This window comes from Falco naumanni, chromosome 5, assembly GCF_017639655.2.
Source record: "Falco naumanni isolate bFalNau1 chromosome 5, bFalNau1.pat, whole genome shotgun sequence".
Taxonomy (NCBI): Eukaryota; Metazoa; Chordata; class Aves; order Falconiformes; family Falconidae; genus Falco; species Falco naumanni.
In genome coordinates this window covers 3,683,054-3,703,844 of record NC_054058.1, presented here as the reverse complement: position 1 = coordinate 3,703,844, position 20,791 = coordinate 3,683,054, and the positions used below count along the sequence as shown (strand labels likewise).

The following is a 20,791-nucleotide window of genomic DNA, read 5'->3' as shown; positions in this document are numbered from 1 at the left end:
ATCTGTGTGCCAGCACCTGTGACTCTGGACAGCTGTTGTGAGGAGAGACCTCAGGGGTGCGTGACAGAGAGACCCTCAATCTCTCTTTGCTTCCTAACACGCCTCTGAGGTTCTGGGCATTAACGTACGGTATCAGGAGTGTCAAGAAAATTGCCTTCTGTACGTACAGCTAGCTGCCTGAAGGGACACAAGGGAGTCGATGTTTTAGGGACACCCTTTTACCAGAGCCCAACCATTTAGAAGGTTCATTCTCCTGCCTTATATGCTCTGCTTGGACCTAACCCCAGCCAGCCTGCCCCTCCATCCTTCCAAACCCGTTGTCCAGGTTCGTAAAAGGTTTGCTTTGCAGATTCGGGGGAGTCAGATGTCCTGCAGGTATTGGTACTCCACTAACGTACTTAGTATTTTACTAAGGACCATCGTGCAGGATGACGAGCACTGAGTGCCTGCCCTGAGGTAGCACCTGGCACCTGCCCAAGTGCCACCTGCACTCGCCAGCTGCTGCCGAGGTCATAAATCAGTCAAGGGACATCAACGTTCAGTTTCCAGGGAGAAACAACGATTTTACTCAAAAGTGGAGTGTGCCTTCCTTAATAAGGGACACTTAGCAGCACGGCACCTCATCTCTATACCCTGTCACTCCCTTCCACGTGCTGATGTACCCTTTTTTTTTTTTTTTTTCTAAAAGCCACCAACCCTCACTGGATCAATGAGGCCTGATCAATTGTTTTCCTCTCTGAATTATCCACGTGGGGTTGTTAGCTGAGCTGCTGGCAGAAAATGAGAGAGAGCTTTCTGTTTGTTTACTGTAAAGAAGGCAAAGCAAACTACAGGAGGGGACAGGCTGCAGGATATTTACTGTCAATACAGCCGGAGAGAGAGAGGAAACTGGAGGAGAGGGGAAGAGGGGAGCAGCGGCTGTGGACGGCAACCCCAGTGCATGAGCCGAGTGTAAAAATACCCGTGCGGTTTCAGACGGAAAGTGGGTGGATTGAAATCAGCAAGGGATAGTTGAGGGTGTTTAACAAATGGTTGAGGGAAGGGTTTGTGAGGCAGGGAGGTACCTGTGGCACACGGAATAATAATGCTGTGCATGGGCGTACTGAATCTGCAGCGCAACCTGCAAAGCGCTGCCAGACCTGCCCTGAGACCGAGCAGTGCCTGGGGTATCTGCGTGTGCGCCTGCACCTGAGACCCACCGTGTAGAAGGAATGAGAGGAATAATAATGTCTGAAGTTAGAAAATTAGAATTGGAGCTACTTTTTCCAAAGCAGCTGGATGTCATCGTTGTAACTCAGACCAGGGGAAAAAAAATAATTTAAAAAAGAGGCATACTTCCTTGCTTCTCTCTCTTCTTCATCCACAGAGGAATTAGGTGACCTGAGCTTCACAGGGCAAGAAGGTTCGAGCAACTTGCTCGGAGTGTCCTCTCCTTCCAGAGGCAGGAGAACGAGCGAAGAGTGAATTCACACTTTAGAGAGCAGCGAAGACGGTCTTGCCATGAAACCATTCACAGATGAAGATGTAGAAATCTACATCCAGAGCAAGGTAAGGCTTTATCTGTCCAGATTTTCTGTCTCCCACACTAGGTGTTGATTCTGAAAGGTGCCAAACTTGACAGTTAGTTGCTTGCCTGCTGTCTTCATTTCTGAGACAAGATCGGGTGAAGTTTCATGAGAACTGTATATCTAATGAGATTTCTAGGTTTCTATTGTAGAATGTTATCAGGCATCTCAGCTGGCAGCCTAATTTTTCAGGATGCTTGTCCTCTTCTTCAGATGCCCTAAATTTTTGCTCATGATCTGGAATTCCAGATGTGAGGCTAGCTGTAATTGCCAGCATTTAACCTAAGCAAAGGTCCTTGCCTGTCTCCCTGTCCAGTGCTCTTGGCTTGATAAAAACAAGATCGAAACCACACCAGGGGCTTCCTCTAAGTAAGATGCGTGTAGGAACTAAAGAGAGAGACAGATATTGCTAGAATTCACCCACTGGTCTGTCACTTCAGCAAAGGATACGTCTCTATATACTGTGATTAAAATAACATGTCTCATTAGCACATGCAAGCTGGAATCACATTTGCTATTTTATGAGATAATTCCAGCACTATTTTTTCCCCCATTATGAAATGAAGTAAACCAGAATAAAATCATCAATGAAACAATACTGTTTAATAAGAGTAACTCTGAGTGGGCCATAACATTTTTTTAAAGCTGACATGTTTCATCACAGTGCTCAGCTAGATCGTATTTTATAGTCTGCTTTCCCCAACAAAATGCAAGATACCAAAGTGAAAAATAATTTAAGATGGAAAATTGTAAGGCTTTCTTTTCTGTAAAGGATTAAATATTCTAGTATCATGAGGAGGCTGGCAAGAAAGGTCGTTTTCTCAATGGAAATGTTTTGGTGACAAGTAGGTATATTTCTGTGAGAACTTTCATTTTCAGCCCTGCCACGTTGTGCACTGAAAACCATTCCCTCAGAATCTGCTCGGTGAGCTATAATAGTGAACGCCGCTCTGAAGATTTATAAAGCGGAGCCACAAAGGAGGGAACAGAGGGAAGCCATGCACAGGAAGATGCTCATATGACAGCCACAAGTACAGGGAACAGAAGTGGAATGTAGTTAAGCGAGGCTTATACTTGCCAATATTTTAGGTTCTACTGAAAGTCTGTTTTCTAGCAGCCCTCCAGCTCTGATGGATTCCTACTTTCTGCCGGCTCCTGAATCTCATGTCCAAGTGAGGCTGCCTAACCTTCAGGCAGCCCCAGTTCTGCTCATCAAATGCTGCCTTTTTTGGAAAATAGGTCAGCCACTTGGGGCCATGAATCTCTACGATACCAAAGATTTCTTCCTTAAGCTGCTCAAGCAAAGGTAAAACTCAAGTGCATACGGAATGGATACGATGGGGTAACTAAGAACAAAGCCAAATGTTCTTAACGATCCCCATTAAATCCCAGTTTATTTTGGCATGATTTGCAACGTTAAGACCTGATAAAGGGAATGCCAGTAGGTGGTAGAAGTGGCTGTCCAAAGAAGGGCTTATTCTGTCTCTTCTCCCAATAATACGTCCATGCTGGTGCTAAAGGCACCCTAGATAAATGCCTTGGCTCTGCAGAAGCTGCATTCACTAACTCATGTTCTTTCTGTCTTCTGATTTTTATACCTTCCCTCTCGTAGGAAGGTTATATGTTCCAATAGCATGATTAGGGAACTAATTATGGTTAGCAACAGTTAGTACCATCTGTCACATGCCCTTTGTTCTTTTATTCCTGCCCCAGTGATGAGCAGTACAGGCAAACAGAGGTGTTTAGTGGTACCTCCCTTCAAAGGTTTTATAAGAGTCTGTCCTCTCTTAAAGGTTTTGTGAAAACTGCTATAGCCTAGCCAGCAGGCGGTGAAGGCGCAACTAAATGAGGCCAGGCTGTGTTGGATGGATTCTCCCAGGATACTGGAAGTGGCAGAAGGTGTTTCTAGCAGAGGCACCTAGAGAGAGCAGGGGCATCTAGCAGGGGCATCTAGAGAGAACACAGCATGAGCAATGCGTGCGGAGGCACTCTCAGATCTCCGTTTGAGCTGACCCACAGTGGTTGTATACTTTCAACAGAAAACATCTGCTTTTTGTGTCTAAACATCTCATAGAGGCAGACAAATTTCTCTACCACTTGTACCATTTGCTTGTTGGAGAAACCATTAGGCATCCCGTTGAGCAAGTCAAGCTTATTGGACTGCTCTGAGGACTTGTTCTGGATGAGCAAAACCGTGGTGGGGGAAAGAGCTGTAGCTATAGATGGGGAAGTGCCATAAATGAAAGCTGACATGAGGAGGTGAAAATGAATACGGGCTAAATTTTTTCAGTGTAATTTTTCTTTAAAAAGAAAAAGTGAATAAGTAACGAGGAATATGTTGATGAACTTTGGTAACAGTAGCTGAAACTCCTTCTCCCTTTGGTAAATATGTAAGGATCTTTGGAAAATATTGAAACATCCTTTATTAAAATGGTTCCTTCATGCTCCTCTTGTTGAATCCCCTTGTTCAGGTCTTGACCATCCCCTTAAGCTCCATTCATTTTTAGTAGTATGTGAAGGTTCAGGGTCATCTTATATTTTTCTCAGTTGTCCATCCTTCATCTCAATCCTTCCAAGACTCAGACCTTCCATCGAAATATTTTTCAATAAATGACTGTGCTACTACTGCTTGAGTCAGAGAACTTTCCATCAAGTCACACAAATGCCTAGACCCCAACGGGACCAGCTTTGGAAAGATGCTTTCTCACTGTCTGGGGTAGGCTCTTATCTGTACTTCAGACATGAAGACAACACGGATACTTTCAACATATAACGTATGCATCTATATGTTGCCACATCCAACTGCAACCTGACTAATGCACAGAGTTATCTGTAATCCTTGAAGTCTTGTCAGCTCTTGGAATGAAACGTGTCCTGGCTCTGAGACTGGCTAGTGTATGCAGGGGAATAACTGGGCATTCTGCATCAAATGGATAAAGAATGAGACTGTAGCTGATTGATAACAAATTTATCCATATAATGAACTCTTTCCCTTCTATCCAATGGTATTGGCATGGAAATATCAATTAATGCTCAGCAGTCTCGAGTATTGGCCCTTCGGTGTTTACTAGCTCTGTCTCTCATGGTAAGTTGATTGTAACACTTAAGGGAACAATAGTAAGTTGTAAGGGAACAGTAAGTTTTATTCCCAGTGCAGCACAGGCACAAACGTTTGCAGATGCTTTGATTGTCTGTTTCCCTCCGGAGGCTGCCATCACCTGTAATACGAAATGTCTTTCTTGGAACTGGCAGGTGGAACGGCGACATGACCTGGTTTCCAAAGCAGTGGAGGAGGTGCAGAAAATCATCCAGCAGCTGACCGCAGAAATCAGCTGCAAGGCCACGCGGTTCCAGGCTATCTCCAACTCTGGCATTCACAATGAGAATATTAAGGTATGAGCAAGAGCTCTAATATAGGCGCTGGCGGCTTGGGGGCAATCAGTAAGTGATTTCTCTACGCTGTAGGTGGTGGTATGGACAGGTACCTTGCCCAAAAACCTACAGACGATGTGTTGACACTTCACTGTGGAAGTTCTGGTGACTGACTGGGTCATAGGAACTTACTCACGGACATCTTGCAACTACAGGAGCATCAGAGAGAGCTGGGTAAATCAGGCAGAGCCTCTTTTTACAGCTGCTGCTTTTACAAAGAGTGTCTGTTGCCAGAGCTGTCAATCTGCAGGCAGAAGCCAAAGCTCTCTGGGAGACAGAAAGAAAAACTTGTACAGCAGTAACGTAAGAAAAAAATGCTCATGCCTTCGTGATTTGTGACTCGTATTTTTCACAGGTGGAAAACCTGTCAACTCACTAAAATAAAAAAAAAATATCAAAAATTCTTCTTCCACTATGAACATTAGAAAGCTACTTCAGAAAAATATGGTTTTTTCCCGGTCATGGATTGGAACTTCTTTTTTCTGGGAAGAAATATGCTTAGTAGTGGGAGAAGTTAAATGCCTTCCCATTTTAGACCATCAAATACCAAAATAATAACGTCCTGTCCCAGCTGTGACAAAAGACTGGTTATTTCCAATGACTACTTAACACAAGAATAACTAGTGTAAGGCTGTAAGAAACAATCATAGCAATGGCAAATTCCGGTGAAAGTGATGTTTTTCACCTGAACTAGTTTACATACTCGAGCTAGGTCAGCCTTTACACTAAAATGCAACCAGTTATGGATCAAAACACAGCAGATGTGTAAAAGCATGAGGCAACTCTGGCAGCTGGCTGGGAGTGAGAGGGAAGAGCTCTGTGTCTTTTATATTTATTTATTTATTTATTTATTTATTTATTTATTTATTTATTTATTTATTTATTTATTTATTTATTTATTTATTTATTTATTTATTTATTTATTTATTTATTTATTTATTTATTTATACACCCAGGCTTATATAATACCAGGCGGCGGGAAGGGGGTGGAGGTGTAGGCAGACTAGCACCATCATCCAGTCTGAAACGTGGCTGCTGCTCTGGGACAAACACATTCGAGTTTATATCTTCCCAGGAATTTTCACGTATCCTAGGGCATGTGGTCTTGCCAATAGGAATGACCACAGTGACGTGAGGGGGTGCCACATCCTGGCCCACGTGTTCCTTGGTGCCATGGTCTGCCATCCGCCTCTCATACCGGGACAAACCCGCTTGGCTAATGAGGTCTGACAGGACCAGGGTCAGGGTAAGATTGCTGTTCTAGAAAACAAAGCGGAACGAAACCAAGGCGATCTATTCTGAGCAGTAATTTGCTATTACGGTAGGCTGATCTGAACAACTTCTGCTTAAAAGAAATCCTCAAAATGTATTTTCTTAAGAAGTGGCAGATTTGTTATTCATGCTTAACCGAACCCAGTGCTACAAATCTGTGGAAGTCACAGTAGGAGGGCCCAGATAACGTTGTCCTGTCAGTATGGGGCAGGAAAGAATGGGTTAATAATGAATTTTTTTTTGGCTTGGGCTGCTCTGCTTCCAAAAAATAGAATCTTTAATTCCGCTGCTGACATAACTCAACCTAGAGGAGCCTTGTGTCAAGGGAAAGCCAATGTATTAACTATTCTGTGTTTAATTTTTCGACACCATTTTTTCTGACAATTAAATTTATAGTAACTTTTCAGAACTTTCAGCTTCTGGTTAAAAGGAATTAATTTAACATGGTGAGGGGTCTAGATTTGTTGAGAAGCTACAAGCCTCCTTCTAAACATGCAGGGCTGGGTGGGGAATATATAAAAACCATCTCTGGATAGTCAACGTTTTTCTGTAACTCAGGGGACAAAAAGTCAAAATCTTTAATAAAACGCTTGAAATAAAATTCAGATGGGAAAAATGGAATATTTTCTTTTGAAAACTTTGAAGTGTTTGTTTCAGTTGTGACTCACCATCCCTGCAGCTGTTAACTCTGCAGGGCTGATGCAAAAGCTGTGGAGGCTTCAGTAAGGTGAAAGGAGCAGGTTAGTGCCCGGAGTAGTTACTAGTGCGGTCCTGTCCCACGGCGCTGGGGGGGTTTAACTCTGTGCTCGTGGCAGGGGCGAGGACGGGCTCGAAGGAAGCTTGCAGCTTCGCTCTGTGAATGAAAGACCTGGCACGTGCTTTGTCTCTGTTCTTGTACTTCTTGTTTTCCTTTCTGCTTCTCTCAGGATCAGCCAGCTTTACTGGCCAAGTGGTCAGCTATGCTTCGGGGGAAGCGTCCATTCCACCCATCCATCCAGGTACAAAGCCCTCCCGCTGCCTGGTGCCTGCTGGTCCCTGCTTCCTCCTCACCCGCCCTCTTCCCCACACAACTTCACCCCCCCAACCAATCCTCCCATGACTATTTCATCCTCTTTGCAACAGACTTGCTTTTTTGCTCAAGGTGTAAATATTTATATTTCTAACCTAGTGCTTCTCCCTATCCTGGCCAGGGTTACAAGAATGGTGCCGTATTTAATTTGCCCGGCATACTCCAGGCAGGTTTTTAATACAGCAGAATCGGCTGTAAGTTACTTACCCCAGAATCTGAGGCTCTTTTTCAAGCCTGTGACTTGCTGGAGCCTGTGCTCTGCATGTGGCACATAAGACCATCGAGTGACGGAGCATAGGTGTGGGACTGGGGCCAAGAGGACACCAGCCGCCCAGCTTTACAGTGCCATCCCCATCCCCAGCCTTGGGATTTCTGGTGTTTCCTGGTAAGCCCCAGCTGGAGGAGCCTTGTGACTTGTATTTGAAAGCACTCACACACTTACGGCTCTTCCCTTTAATACCTCTTGGGTGCCAGCGTGTACGAGCCAGTGTCTTGCTATGGGGAGGAATGGTTGTTCATCTGCAAACGTGGCCGGGGCAGTGGGATGAGCAGTGACTGCATGGCAGACATTGTATGTTTTCCTTACGGAGCCTAGCATTTTGCTCCTGAGCAGCTCGCAGGATTTCTCAGCTTCACCAAACCTGACTTGGGCAGGTCAGCTTGGTCTGCAGTGTCACCCTTCCAGCACCCTCCTGCCTTTAGGTGGTTTGGCTTTGACAATACAAAGACCTTCTGGTGTTTCTTTTGCCATTTCCATGCTTCTTGCTGGCCATCTTTGTATTTCAAGCCTCTTGCCAGGTTGCAGAGAAGACTGGGCTACTCCTTGTGGGAGAGGGAGCCAGGAGGTGAGCATGACAATGTGGCAGCACCTGCCCCATGGTCCCGGAGCCAGGCAGACCCAGGGAGGGCAGCTGGGGCAGCCGAGACCTTGGTTCATCAGGGAAGTCTGTACTGATAAGGCAGGTCTGAGGTCAAGCCTGGAGCACTCACGGGGGTCCCGCTCAGACCCAGCGACGGCAACCAGGCAGGTTGGCAGGCGAGTCCATAGTGGCCAGGTAGGCCTGAGGCTGGGCTAAAGCAGTCTGCAGGTAGGACAACAAGGTCTATGGCCAGGCACGGCTGTCACACAGCTGGAGACCAGCACTCCTACGGCACAGCCCAGGGCTGAGCTGAAATGGGGGTCCCAGGCACCTGGGAAGAAGGTGTGGGCAGGAGCCCCAGAAAGGCTGCTTAGGGCCATTAAAGCCTGTTAGTGCCCTGAGGGCCCTGGCACCTCTGCAATAACGTTCTACATCAGCTGAGCTACCAGGAAGGCTACCAGCACGTTTCAGATTATTACAGGAGAGTGACAAGCGTGTTTCGTTCACCTCGGGTGTACCCACCTTGCAGCAACTGCTGTCACTTCACATCCTGCTCATGCAGCAGCTTCGCTTCATTAATGCCAGTGCAAGTTAGGCTTGGTAGCAAGTGGAGTTGAAAAGCTTCTGCGTCACATGGCAAAAATCCGAAGGAGTTTGAACGCCCTCCCTGGAGCCACAATTCCCAGGTGCTTCCAAACTAGCGCTTGGAGATGTCTGGCACTGCCACGAGGCAGCGTGAGGTTTTGTGGTAATTGTGTCACCTTATTTACTCTTTGCAAATACTGGCTCAGCACTGTTTTTATCGGAAAATGGTCATTCCCAAAGTGAGGCCAATTAACTGGCTTGCACTTAAGCCTCTTTGGGGGTTTGCTGTCCATTGGTTACTGTTTCCATCCTTACCCTGGATGCTCAGCGGCAGATGCAGGGTCACACAGTGCAGCTGGCCAAGACCTGGATTTATTTCTGAGAGTGCCACTGCCTGTGTGGGCTCGGCGCGTCGCTTGCCTCACATCTCTGTGCAACACGTGTAAAATGAACGGGCCACAGCCTTAATTCACTGATGCCTGTGGGGGACTTTGACAGAGATCAGAAAAGTGCACGTTTTGCCATAATTCTTACTCCTGTTGAACTCTAGGCTTATCTCCGGTAATAATTCTGAGGTAATAACTTGCACTATTTTGTTTCCCTTTGCTGGATCTCAAAACTTGCTCTCTGATGCTTTCCTGCCCCTTGGAAGCTGCTGGCTATTCCATGCCATGCAATTGCAGACTAGAAATAAGAAGGAATGGGGGAAGCCATGGCAGGTGTGGTGGCGAAGCAGTCGGTGAGCTCTTGCCTTCTATGGGCCATGGCTGTCACATCACAATCTTTCTAAGACAATTTGCTTTTAGTCTGTGTATCTCCAAACTAACCCTCAGGCGTGGAACATGTCCTGGCTGTATTCAGTTGTTCCCATCATACCGTGGCTTTTTCTTCTCTCCAAAGCCCCCCGCTTCACCTGTTACTTCCTTAACCCTCTTTTCCTTACTTGAGGCTCATGGATCTGCCCTTGTCTCCTCTCTCAATCTCTCTGAACTCTCCTAGGTCTTAGCACCCAGCCAGTTCCTCATCACAGTTCCTCTGCGTGGCCTGGCCGGGTACAGGGAATGCCAGGTACGGCACTGGCGCTATTACACCGTGCATGGAGCCAGGCTCCCCTCCTCCGTGCGGGATCCCGAGGAGCTGCATCAATGGCTAGAGGTGGAGCAGTTCTCAAAAAGCCTTCAGCAGTGGCATGAAACGGATGTGAACATCGAAGGTGATCTGGTTCCAGCCAAAGTCCTTGTCGTCTTCCGGGAGCTGGTGGAGAAGTCGATTATCTCCTGTAACCTCTCCAGTGAGTGTAGTGGGCACAGGTGTGAGGGGCCTGCCCGTCTTCTGCAGCTGACAGGGGGAAACCATCACACACACAGAGTCTCACATGATCAGAAGTTAAGAAACGGCAAACCCTTTCAAAATCAGAGCGCCTTTAGCCCGTTGCAGTGAGGCATGCCAACCTGCGTTGAAGATAGAATTAAGTCATTCTTGTGCTCTTCACAGCCAAGATGTTGCTCCTTTCTTAGGAATTTGGGTAGGGTCTCCAGCAACATCACCCCCACAGTGCAATCAAAACACAACCCAGATTTTCAGAACACTTAGGAATTTGTTTGGGGAAAATCTTTTCCTACTACAGCACCTGCAATATATTAGACTATCAAGGAAGATAGGATAGGAAAATTGGATGCCAGGAAGGTGCAGAAGTCTGAGGAGAAAGTGCTTGAAGGTGTGTATAGGGCAGGTGATGCTCTGGGGAAACCTTAGCTGCCCGTAGCTTTCCAGCATGGGGTAGTGGGAACCAAGTAGAAGGACTCTTCTACTTCATCCAAGTCCGTTGGGCAAGGGCTCTTTTCCCAGTGTCCAGGCTACTCCAGCCCCGTTCAGCAGAAGTGCACTCATGAAGTTTGCTTTCAGTAGTGGTGCTGGTCCCTCTGTGAGCCATCCAAAGCACCTGTTCGTTGCCGGTGGTTACTTATGCTGGAAGTGCTGACCACTGACATAATGCAATCAGTGGGGCGTGCGACGGTCCTTCACAGCTGCAACGTCTGTAGCAAGACGCTGCCTGAACAGTGATCCTCATGCTTAATTCTGAGCATCCTAGAGGCGTATTACAGACTTCAGCTAATGACCACTTGGCTTGGTCCAAGCTAAATAGTCTATGTTCATCTTTTTGCATTAGGATACTGTGACATGATCAAATCCAGACTCTTCTCATAGCATTGCCAGGATGACTTTACTCATCAGCAGCCTAATATGGGTCTTCTGTATTCCTGAGACGTAGGATCCATTTCCACTCATCTGATGATTGCACTCTGCATTTTAGCCACAGGAGAAAACATGTTAAAGTCAAGCCCAGCTAGATCATTTTATTCTTACAGGAAACATTTGTTATCATAGGAATGGAAAGTTGGGATGGGAAGGAAAAATGGGAATGAAATTTCACCATCGAGGCTCACAGAAAAGACCAGATGGAATTGGCTTGCATCTGAGGCTTTACTTGTGTGAAAGTCATTGTGTTGAAGTGAAAACTTGCCTTTGTTTCTAGCAGCAGTACGTCAAATTGTTCAGCCAGGCGAGGTACTTCCAAGGGACCCAGGAAGTGATGTTTGGGCTGATGATTCTGGTGCCTTTTCTATAAGGCCAGCTGGGAGGAGATGAGCTAAGATGAAGTCAGGAAGGGTAATCACCATTCTTGTTTGTTTCTGTGAAGAATGAACCTCTTTCATCCCACAGTACAGCTAAAGTTACAGAAAATTTTCCCTGATTTCCTTACTTCCCTGTTTTTTAATTCTTTGAGTACCAGCAAAACCAATTTTTTTCACAGATGGAAAAATAGGTAGGACAACCACAATGCTTTTGGAAGTGCTGTGAACATACTTACATGCCAACACAGCGGTTGCTCTAATGCTTTTCAGCTGCTAGGGATCCCTGCTGAGGGCTTGGGAGCAGGATGGTTCCTGTGTTGGTGCCAGGCTTGGCTCAGCAGGGAAATAATGTGCAGATTTTACTGAGGCTTATAAATTCTGGTTGGGATGGACTCCACTATTTGCAAGGTAATTCACCTCTGTGCTTTCTGGAGGAGATGCTAAATTGCCTTTGGGAATAAGCAGGTATTCCCTCTGTGAGGGCAGAAGAGGTTGCCATCCCAAATGTTCATCATTGCCCCATCAAGTCCATTGTGTGGGCTCTTTGTGGAATTGTTTCTTAGCCCATGCCAACCAGAACGAGGTGGCTTAACACACTGCTATTTGAACTGCTTGCGGTAATCTGCTCCATCTTTTACTTCCGTGGGTTAGAGCCCGATCACACCATTGGCTCAGATGGCAAAGCCGAAAGAACAGTGACCCTGCCAGAGTGACAGGGAAAGCTGGGGACAGAAACATCTTCCATGAACACAGCTGGACCAACAGGAAACATCTCGCTGAGTTGTTGCAGCTTTCATTCCTCTCTGCTCCCTTGGAGCGTACTGTTCCTGGAGACGAGCCACTCTTAATTCACTGAGAAAACTTCTTTCCTCCAAATCCCCACAGAGCTCACTCTTTTTGACACTCAGCAGTCCCAGTGAGGCAAGCAGCTCTGCACAACTGGCCGTACGTTCTGGCGTTGCCTTCTGTGCGAGTGCATCCTCAGAAACAAAACGTAGGGATACCCCACAAAACATTCTGGATGACTGGCAAGGGTAAGTCATTTGGTCTGATCACAGGCTCTCTGAAGGAGTAAGGACATCTTCAGGTATGAAGCATTCATCTGGTCCCCTCTAATCTGCAGTGATCTGGTACTGTACCATTAGGAATCATACAATCATAGAATGGTTTGAGTTGGAAAGCGCCTTAGAGATCCTCTGGTTCCACCCCCCTGCCCTGGGCAGGGACACCTTCCACTAGAGCAGGTTGCTCCAAGCCCCGTCCAACCTGGCCTTGAGCACTGCCAGGGATGGGGCACCCACAGCTGCTCTGGGCAGCCTGTGCCAGCACCTCACCACCCTCACAGTAAAGAATGTCTTCCTGACATCTAATCTAAATCTACCCTCTTTCAGCTTAAAGCCATCCCCCTTGTCCTACCACTATGTGCCCTTGGAAAAAGCCCCCCTCCTGCTTTCTTGTCGGCCCCGTTAGGCACTGGCAGGCTGCTGTGAGGTCTCCCTGGAGCCTTCTCTTCTCCAGTCTGAACAACCCCAACTCTCTCAGCCTGTCTTCACAGGTGCTGCAGCCCTCTGATCACCTTCATGGTCTCCTCTGGGCTCGCTCCAACAGGTCCATGTCCTTATGTTGGGGGCCCCAGAGCCGAGCGCAGCACTGCAGGTGGGGTCTCACAAGAGCAGAGCAGAGGGGGACAATCCCCTCCCTCGCCCCGCTGGCCACGCTGCTTTTGCTACAGCCCAGGGCACGGTTGGCTTTCTGGGCAGTGAGCGCAAGTTGCTGAGCCAGTTGAGCTTCTCATCCACCAGCACCCCCAAGTCCTCCTCAGGGCTGCACTCAATCCGTTCTCCACCCAGCCTGTATTGCTGCTGGATAAATGTTATGTTGCACAGTTGTCTGTCTGTATTTTTAAGAAGCTGGTCCTAGGATTTAAGAGGACACACAGGGAAATTACCAAACATGGTAATTGAGTGTAAAATTGAGAACTTAGTTGTTCCTTCATCTTCTTCCTGTTCTAGTTCCCCAGGGCAGATTTAGATGATAAGTTTCCTCTTGTGTTCTGCTTATGGCATCGAAGAAAAAGTGTTAAGACAGACCAATAGAACTGCAAGGCAGCCTCTTGCTTGGTTTGTGGAAAAGGACCTTCTCATCTTTATTATCTTCTCTTGTTGTTCCTTCACAGGTAAAGTGACAGTGCTGGAGAGCTTCAGCTCAGTGGTCCGGGTGGCTGTGGAGACGTCGGAATCCCAGGTTGAGGTGGAGCTGGTCCCTGCTGTGGAGATTCCAACTTGCTGGCCCGAGAAAGCCCGGTGGCCTCGTTGCCTTAAGCGTTGGCCTTCCCAGGAAAAAGTGCAGTGCATCAAGGTGAGCGGTGTAAAAAGCACTACTAGCTCTGCGCCAGAATTTACTTCACAGGTGTCTGACGGTGGTTTCCCAAATGAAGGGCTGCATGGAGATGGCAGGCAACAGTATGGTCGGAAGGTGTATCCCTTCGAGAAGTGCCATTTCAAAGTATTTTGTCAGAGTTTATTGGTAATTTCCCTTATGGTGGTGAACGCTAAGGAAGAAAACCTGAGCTGTTTATTGCTTGAGTCTCTCGCACACAGCTCTGCCTGTGCAGCTCAGTGCTGACACGCATCATTCTTGCTGTTCTGTTCTGCTCTGCCTCACACAAGCCTTCTGCAAACGGGCTGCTCTCTTGCAGTTTTCCCTTCAGTCTAATCCCATCGTTCCCTACAATGCTCATGGCTGGATTCTGTCACTCAGCCCCAGTTGCCATGTTCCTGCAGGTCCCATTCCACCTTCCAGCCCTGCTCCCTTCTTGCGCATGACCTGCTGCACCACGGCACAGTGCCTGCAGAGCTGCACCTCTGCTTAGTAGCACTGCTGGTACTGTACCTGGTGGCTTCACAGCTGGATCTCCTAGGAGTAACTGATACCAGCACACCAGAAAACAAAACAAATTGCGTGTTTGTTTGACCAAGAATTAGGATGGGAACATGACTCGTGTTTGCTGCCTTCGCTAACCTTGTTCAGAATACACGTTGAGAGATGTCACGCACTCCTTTTGTAGCACCTCTCTGCATTGCTCAGGGAAGTTGGCCTCTCAACTGATATCACGCTTCCCCTTTTGCTCACAGTCGCTTGGTTTTGACCTCTTGGCCCGCTCCAATTATCACTGGCAGCTGTGCTTCTCCCGTGCTGAGCATATACTCATGGAAGGACTTGACGAAGATGGTGGTTGTCGCATGAAGTGCTTCAGGGTCATGAGGCAGATGAAAGAAGATGTCTGGTGTGCTGGAAATAAGCCTGTCATCACAGCTTATCACCTTCAGGTAGGCATTACCATGATACCAAGGTACGATCTCAGTATCTGTTGCAGTAGCTTCCATCCCGTAACATCGAAGTATCATGACATAAAGCACTGTACCTAAAGCTATGTAACTTCTAAGGTAACGTGTCTAAACTGCAGTGCCATGTCACTGCTTTACAGTGGCAAGAAGCTCAGTAAATACATGTTCCAAACTCGAACAAGAAAGCAAAACATGCAGGAACATCATGATTGCAGCAACATAAATAACATCAGAGTTGAGGCCCCCGCGCTGGTTTGACTTCCCACAGGCATTGTAATACTCTCTTTAGTTGCACGGTTATCTCCTGCTTCTTGACTGTCCCAGCCATCCATATCCACCTATCCATCAGGAGGAAAATTGTGCATTTGTCTTTGTGAATGTGCATCGAACAAACTTCTCTTAGGTGAGCATTATTTCATGAATGAGGTGCAAACTACAGTTCTGGTAGTGTTTTAGCTGGGGTGGGAAGGGGTGGGAACCTGTACTGACAACAGGGTTCAAGACGGCTTCAAACAACATTTGTGGAGAAGAGACAGAAGGCTCTGCTGTGTCTGTGTCCCCACATCTGACAGCTGCAGACGTGGACGGACCACAGGCAGCACCGTTTATCAGAGAGCAGAGCAATCCTGTTTTCTGAGCCTCCCTCCTCCCGGAGCTGGCGGGGAGAGGCTGCTTTTCTCCCACCTTGAAGCCTCAAGCCATCAGGGTCCCACAGTTTTTACTGATCCTTCGGTGTCCAAAACCAGACGCAATGCCAAGATTTCTCCTAAAGAAAAGGTTGTAACTGTCAAATGCTGTTATAGTCATGGGGCTAGTCTAACTCAGGATGGAGTCAAAAAGGAGTTGGCGAGGCTGGTTATAGCTTAGCCGCATGCAAAACTTCTCGGTGCCTGTAAGAACAAGCTGGTGGAAAAACTGTCACAGGCAGGAGAAAGTGGAAAACCATTTAAGCATTAGTAACGATCTCTTTCTCTAGCTGAAGGAGTAGTAGTGCAGCAAGTGCTGTGACATGGACTCTTGATCAAAATAAAAAGCTCTTTAGAAGCTCTTCAGTTCTTTGCTGTAACTGTACTTCAGGCTTTTACTGTGAGGGAGGATTGGTTTACTGGGCAGAAGGAATGCTTCAACATTACTTACGTTTAAAAAAAAAAAAAGATAAACTAGAGAAACAGTCAGTGGATAAACCAGCAGTTGAGCAGAGGGTTAGGTTTCTTCATATTGCCAGGTTTCCCCTGTCAGAGGTATCCAACAATTATGATTAAACAAGACCCCATATGAAAAAGGCCCCCTGTGAAATAGGAAATCCTTCCCCCAGAAGCTGTGAAAGCCTTAGAGGGCTGAGTAAGCACACTCATTAGGCTTATCTCCATAGGAATGAATGATGTTCAGGAACTGGAAGTCCAAAAGACCGAAGGTACCTTTTGGAAGCCACCTCTATGCCCGCAGTGGAGAGCTAGGGACGGTTCAGTGTGGTGGGGATAGACCACCACCTGTTTGGCCCCAGACTGGGAGAGCAGCACTATTTTCCTTGCCTCCAGAAACTTCACCGCAACTGCTGCCCATGGATCTTGCTGAAGTAGTTTTAGTGTGACAAAAGCTAACTGCTCTGCCAGTCTCCAAGGAGTAGCTCTCGTGGAGTTACAGCTCGAATTCCTCACTGTGGCTTTTGTTCCCTGGCAACATTAAAAAAAAAAAAAAAAGTATTTGTGGTTATTGCAGCTGTGAACAAAAAATTGTTCACATTTGAAAAGCTGCCTGAGAAGAAATTTGTCAGCAATACAACTATTGCAAGGCTTACTGGAGGAAAAAAGCCAAACCAGGCAATCCAGAAGAGTGTGGCTCATTTCAATGAAATTCTTCTTCTGATGAATCAGAGGAGTCGAAGGCTGTAGTCCGGCCGTGTCTCTCAGCATCTGTGCGCTTCTTTTTGTGTCACCAAATCTGCAAAATAAAATTGGGACTCAGGGGACAGTAAGGAACTTAGCACAATTATTGAATCCAAGCTGGGTGACTTTGTACTTTAAAAACTGATTTCAGGCTGACCAAGGCAGTCATCAGGACGGTTTTTTGGTACAGTAAGTGTAAGTACCTTGAGTAAATTCTTCTCAGCCATAGGAAAGTCTGAAAAATGCAATATGGGCAGCTTAAGAATAATGGTATAAGAGCAATAATCATATGCAGGTTGTCCCTTTAACTATGGATTTCTTGAATGTAAAGTTACATAAAATAAACTTGGGGGAATTGAACATAGCACATGCTGTAAGTATCACGTGTCAGAAAAAGAAAAAGGCTGCATTTGACCAGAAATCATGCCCTGCACCTGCCATAGCGGTTTGAGATCTCCATCTGTTTGGGATGTAGATCTGTGGGTATGTTCAGCACATACACAGTTGAAGCAAACAAATAGTTACATTAATCTGATCATTCTTCTCTCCCTCCTCACACCTACTGTGTTCTGCACTTGTACAGTAAGCCATTTCCTACGTTCTAAGATGCCTGACATTTCTACAGAGGCTCCTGCTTGGGGGGGGCGGGCCTGGCAAATAGGCTAAGATCATTTTAACAAGACCATTTCCTGGGGCTCCTCTGGGGAGAGATCCTAACCAGGCACGTCAGAGTCCCTCTGCCCGATCTCCAGCGGAGGTTTCAGTTGTGATCCCTCCATCTCAGTAACGTTAACACAGGGAGATAGCAGCGCGAGTCTCTGGTTTCCAAGGCTGTCAGCCATTCAGCAGCGCTAAAACTGCCTTCGTGAGCTGTGCGAGCCCTCGGCAGAACCTCTAACACCTCTCCTTCCCATCTGCTTCTTGCAGACAGTGCTATTCTGGACGTGTGAAAAATACCCACGCAGCAAGGATTGGCGCTGCTTCCCCGAAGCCTTTCTGAGGCTGGTACAGAAGCTGCACAAGTGTGTAAGCCAGCACTTCCTCAAGCATTACTTTCTCAAGAACACCAATCTGCTCAAATATGCCAACACCAGTGACCTGGACCTGGTGGCCAGCAAGCTCGCGGTCTTCTTGGAGAACCCCGTCTTCTGCCTGGACTAAGGCAGGGGAAGGTCTCGTCACCCCAACCCCGAGCCGATCCCCCACCGCTGCTCCCCACCTGCGGCTGTTCCTCCTGTCCTTCCAGGAGACGTTGCAGCTGGCTTTGCAAGACAGTTGGCACATGCGGCGTGAAAGAGAAGTGTCAAGCTGGCAGCAGTGGGCGGTGAAAACTGATGGGAGGTATCGCTTGATGCCCAGCTGATCTAATTTGCTTTCAGCAGTGACAGCCTGCCTGCCAGCTACAGCCAGTGAAACCCAGCTCCTGTGTCAGTCAGAGCAGGCACCTGCCTGGTTCTCTGTCTCGAGGCTGGTGGCACCGTGCAGAAAGACAGTGCAAAGATGCCTCGCTGTGCTGCCTACAGCTGTGTAACCTAGCGCATGTATTGTTGCTGCACCCCCCCCTTCCCCACAAGAACAGCGGGTTTAATTCCCTGTTTATCTCACAGGCCAGCGCTGCTGAAGAAGAACACCCAAGAAGAGCAGAGGAACGTTTCTGAAGCCTACCAAAGCTGGAAGCTTTCTCAGAGGCACTCCAATGCCTCCATCTCCCATTAAATAGCATCCCGCTCCAGTATGGATAACCAGGCTGCTAGCGTTGAATAGCTCGAGGGAAGCAAGAGGAGGAATTATGGGTTTTGCTGCCTCCTCGGGTTTTTTTCTTCTCCACTTCCCTTTTTCTCCTAGCTGCTTAAAATGTTTTCTTCATGTTTGCCTTTGCCAGTTGTGCTAGTGCCATACAACCAGGGGGCTTCGCCAGGGCAGATCTCACTCCCGCCCCTGGCTCCATCCAGCAGGCTGGAGGAGGAGCAGGTCTTCCCCCAGTTGTTAGCACCCATGTATTTTTGGAGGAGGATACTTTTCAAAGGCTGTTAGCTCCAAAACCCCCAGTGCTTTTAATATTATGGATGTTTAAAAAGAAAATCAGTTTTAGTGTTTTGAAAGAACAGAGTTCTAGCGTAAGTATAAAGAAAGTTTGTTTTAATGTTATTAAATCATCGAAACTAAACCGAAGCAAGCTTTTCTTTTTTGTGTGTGTGTTTTTTGGGGTTTTGTTTGGGGTTTTGTGTGGGTGTTGTTGTTGTTGTTGTTGTTGTTGTTACACCTGCACAGGAAAGTAAATAAGTATCGCCTTTGCCCAGGAAGATGGCTGAGGTGGGATTTGCAGCCCTTACTCCAGGGAGCTGCTGCCGTGGATGGCTGGAAGATGACCATCCGTGGCAGAGCATCTCCCCCTTGTGTCACACTGTGGTCTAACCAGGCATCTTCAGCACGGCCTCTGCTTTCTGCCTTGATTTGCTGCTCGGGAGTATGCTCACAAGTCCGTGGGTTTGGATGGGATTCACCCCAGAGTACTGAAGGAGCCAGCAGGCAGGTGGGGCAGGACATCTCTCCATCACCTACCAAAGCCTTGGGAGCCTGGGGAGGTCCCTGCTGAAGCCAGCCGATGTTATTCCCATCTACAAACAGGGCGTGAGGGAAGAACCCAGGGAACCACAGACCTGCCGGTGTAACCTCAGTTCCTGGAAAAATGATGGAGAAGGTTATAAAGGGTGCTACTGAAAAGCTATTTAAAGAATAGTGCAATCACTGGGCACGGTCAGCATGGGTGCGCAAAGGGAAAGTCCTGCTTAACCGATTTGATGTCCTTCTACAAGGTCACCTGCCCAGCGGGTGAGGGGAAGGTGGTGGATGTAGGTTTTTTGGATTTTGGTGAGGCTTTCGATACTGTCCCTCACAGCATCCTTCTGGACAAGTTGTCCGGCTGCGGGATAGCGGGTTCACCATGGCTGGGTGAAGAGCTGCCTGAAGGGCAAAGCTCAGAGTGTGACAGTGAATGGGGCTACATCTGGCTGGCGCCTGGTGGCCAGCGGTGCCCCTCAGGGCTCAGTGCTACGGCCGGTTCTGGTCAGTGTGTTTATCAGTGATCTGGGGGCAGGAGCTGACCGCACCAGTTTGCTGATGGTACCGAACTGGGAGGTGCCGTTGACTCTCTTGAGGGACAAGAGGCCTTGCAGAGGGATCTGGGTAGATTGGAGCATTGGGCTGTGGCTGATGGGATGAAATCCAACAAGTCCAAGTGGCGGATTCTGCACTTGGGATGGAGCAGCGCCGGGCACAAGTGTGAACGGGGAGGGGAGCGGCCGCAGAGCAGCCCTGCAGCAGGGGCTCCGGGGTGCTGGTGGGCAGCAGGCTCAGGATCGGTCAGCAGTGTGCCCTGGCAGCCACGGGCAGCCCGCACCCTGGGGTGCATCACAGGCAGCATCACCGGCCGGGCAAGGGAGCCGGTCCCCCCGCTGTGCCCAGCCTCGGCGCGGCCTCGCCCTGGGCGCCGGGGGCAGGTCTGGGCCCCGCCGTTTCAGAGGGACGGGAAGGTGCTCGGAGGTGCCCAGAGGAGGGACCAACGCTGGTGAAAGGGCCGCAGGGCTCGTGTCCTGTGGGGAGCGGCTGGGGGCTTGGGGCCTGTCTGGTTTGGAGCGAAGGGGGCTGAGGGGCGACCCCACGGCTCTGCAGCTCCCTGGGGAGGGGAGGGGGGGGGGAGGTGCTGAGCTCTTCTCCCTGGGGTCCGGCGATGGGACGGGCGGGAGCGGTTCGGAGCTGCGCCGGGAGAGCTGGGACTGGACACGAGGAAGCCTTTCGTCACCCGGAGGTGGCCAGGCGCTGGGACAGGCTTCCGAGAGAGGTGGTGGCTGCCCCGAGCCTGTCGGGGGTGAGGCCTTGGGACAGAGCCCTTAGCACCGCCTGCAGCGTGTGGTCAGCCCTGCAGTGGCCGGGCCGTGGGGCTGGGTGGCCGCTCAGGTCCCTCCCAGCTGGAACAGGCCATTCTATCCTATTCTGCTTAGCACCCTCTTTGCTCAGAACCTGGCAGTACCCTCCAAGTCACCTTCCACATGGGTAACCATGTTGTGTGGAGCAGCTTTGAACAGGTAACTTCTCTTGCTAAACCTTCCTTCTCCAGGCTCGTTTCCGAGTGGGCACAA

General features: G+C 48.4%; 1 protein-coding gene across 2 annotated transcripts; it reads left to right on the top strand.

Annotated features, from left to right (window-relative positions):
- Positions 1–770: 770 nt before the first annotated feature.
- On the top strand, positions 771–18,828 carry MAB21L3 (mab-21 like 3). Of its 2 annotated transcripts, none has more exons than XM_040596891.1 (8): positions 771–951; positions 1,367–1,548; positions 4,818–4,958; positions 7,196–7,267; positions 9,783–10,074; positions 13,596–13,777; positions 14,554–14,748; positions 17,580–18,828. In XM_040596891.1, exons 2-8 carry the CDS (start codon positions 1,501–1,503, stop codon positions 17,811–17,813), a joined length of 1,164 nt encoding a protein of 387 aa, XP_040452825.1. In that variant the 5' UTR covers positions 771–951; positions 1,367–1,500; the 3' UTR covers positions 17,814–18,828. The 2 variants fall into 2 exon arrangements, with proteins under 2 accessions (XP_040452825.1, XP_040452826.1); XM_040596892.1 differs by having other exon boundaries at positions 771–1,017.
- The last annotated feature ends 1,963 nt before the right edge of the window (positions 18,829–20,791 follow it).